The sequence below is a fragment of the Apium graveolens genome, chromosome 9, assembly GCF_009905375.1.
Source record: "Apium graveolens cultivar Ventura chromosome 9, ASM990537v1, whole genome shotgun sequence".
Taxonomy (NCBI): domain Eukaryota; kingdom Viridiplantae; phylum Streptophyta; class Magnoliopsida; order Apiales; family Apiaceae; genus Apium; species Apium graveolens.
In genome coordinates this window covers 37,097,159-37,098,947 of record NC_133655.1, presented here as the reverse complement: position 1 = coordinate 37,098,947, position 1,789 = coordinate 37,097,159, and the positions used below count along the sequence as shown (strand labels likewise).

At 42.5% G+C, this 1,789-nt stretch overlaps 1 protein-coding gene across 1 annotated transcript; it reads right to left on the bottom strand.

The window, feature by feature from the left end:
- Positions 1 to 365: 365 nt before the first annotated feature.
- On the bottom strand, positions 366 to 1,543 carry LOC141684865 (uncharacterized). Its single transcript, XM_074490003.1, has one exon. The coding sequence runs from the start codon at positions 1,429 to 1,431 to the stop codon at positions 634 to 636; it is 798 nt and encodes a 265-aa protein (XP_074346104.1). The 5' UTR covers positions 1,432 to 1,543; the 3' UTR covers positions 366 to 633.
- Between the last annotated feature and the right edge of the window lie 246 nt (positions 1,544 to 1,789).

Genomic DNA, 1,789 nt, shown 5'->3' with positions numbered 1-1,789 from the left:
AGGGAAAGAATTCAGCTAAAATACAATAAACTACATCCGCAAAACAGGACCAATACGGTGATAATCCCATTAATTATCCATTCAGGTGTTACCTTATATGCCTATCAAGATGCGGCAGGTCCGCAAGCATGTATAGGGCTTTCGCAACCATGTAGGGCTTATCTTAAGTTACAAGAGTGTACTAAGTGTTAACGGTCAAGTAAATCTCTACACAAAAAATAGCACATTTGCCTTATCACAACTGAAATCTATCAACAATAAGCAATTAGAGCATAAAACCAACATAATAACACCATTCATCACCAAAACCTACTCAAGCAGAAACAAAATAAATCAAGCTGACAAGCGAAACCGACAAACAAAGGTAGTCCAAAACAAAACTCATTCATAATGTCAGTTATTAGTAACTGAACCAACCAACCAACCAACCAACCAACGAAAACCAACCAAGTTTGATCGTTATGACCGATATATGTATATGAACATGAATGGATCATCCCCAATTAACCCCAAAAAACTATCCTATCATGATACCAAGTCAAAAATCTAAACCAAAACAACGCAACATCATTTCAACAAAAGAACAAACAAAAAGTAAACAATAACCATCATTTGAAATGATCACCGCCACTCTTATGCTCTAGCACTGTTACGACAGTCCTTAGCATAATGCCCTGGCTCCCCGCAGTTGTAACAGCTTCCACCACCCCTTCCGCTACCTCCACCAGTGCCACCTCCTACAAACCTATCATAACCCCTTCCTCCACCTCGACCTCCGCCGCTACCAGCAAACCTATCGTAACCCCTTCCAGCGCCGCCACCACCAGTACCAATCGGACACTCTCTAGCCAAATGCCCATGCTCTCCACAAGTATAACAACCACCTCCACCTAATCCGCCCCCACCAGCAGCAGCAGCATTCCGAGCACTGGTACAATCCCTAGCCATATGCCCAATCCCACCACAATTAAAACAAACACCATTACCAGCACCAGCGCCACCACGAACCACACCATAACCACCTCCACCTCTTCCACCACCACCACCACCGCGAACCACGCCCCCCACACGATCACAATCCCTAGCCATATGGCCAACCCTGCCACAAGTATAACACTCTCCTCCTCCACCACCACGGCCCCCACCATAACCACCACCAAACCTGCCTCCACCGCCAGCGCGGGCCCCACCCTGCTCAATCGGAGATCCGTTAGGACCAGTGACTTCAACAGCCTTAGTCTTGTTCTCATCTAATAAAACATAAAACTCGACCAATTGGCCGGGATAGAGAGTGCGATAGCCGTCGTACTTGATGTCGGTGTGATGAACGAAGAGATCGTCGCCGCCGTCGTCGGGTTTGATGAAACCGAAGCCTTTCTGATCGTTGAATCGGAGCACTACGCCACCAGATCTAGGCACCTCCTCCGCCATTGATTAAGCTTTTTCCCCAAATTAAAAACCCTAGATATCTCTCTCGTTTCTATTGTATGTTTTGCAGAGGCGCTCTTTACTCTCACAAACCTTTTCTTATATATATACCCCTGAATGTACTACCACTACACTCCCCTCCCCTATTCTTCTAAATTCATCTTGCTTCATCTTTTTCTTTTTTTTTTAAATATAAATAAATTAATTAAGACAATGATTTTTATTTAATATTTATAATTTATTATCAGGGAATTATCTCACATTTAAAATTAATGATTTATTAAATAACAGTTTTATAATAGATTTGTTTATATGATTTTGATATGCTCTTATACTTATTTATGAATTTATGTTGTTTAGT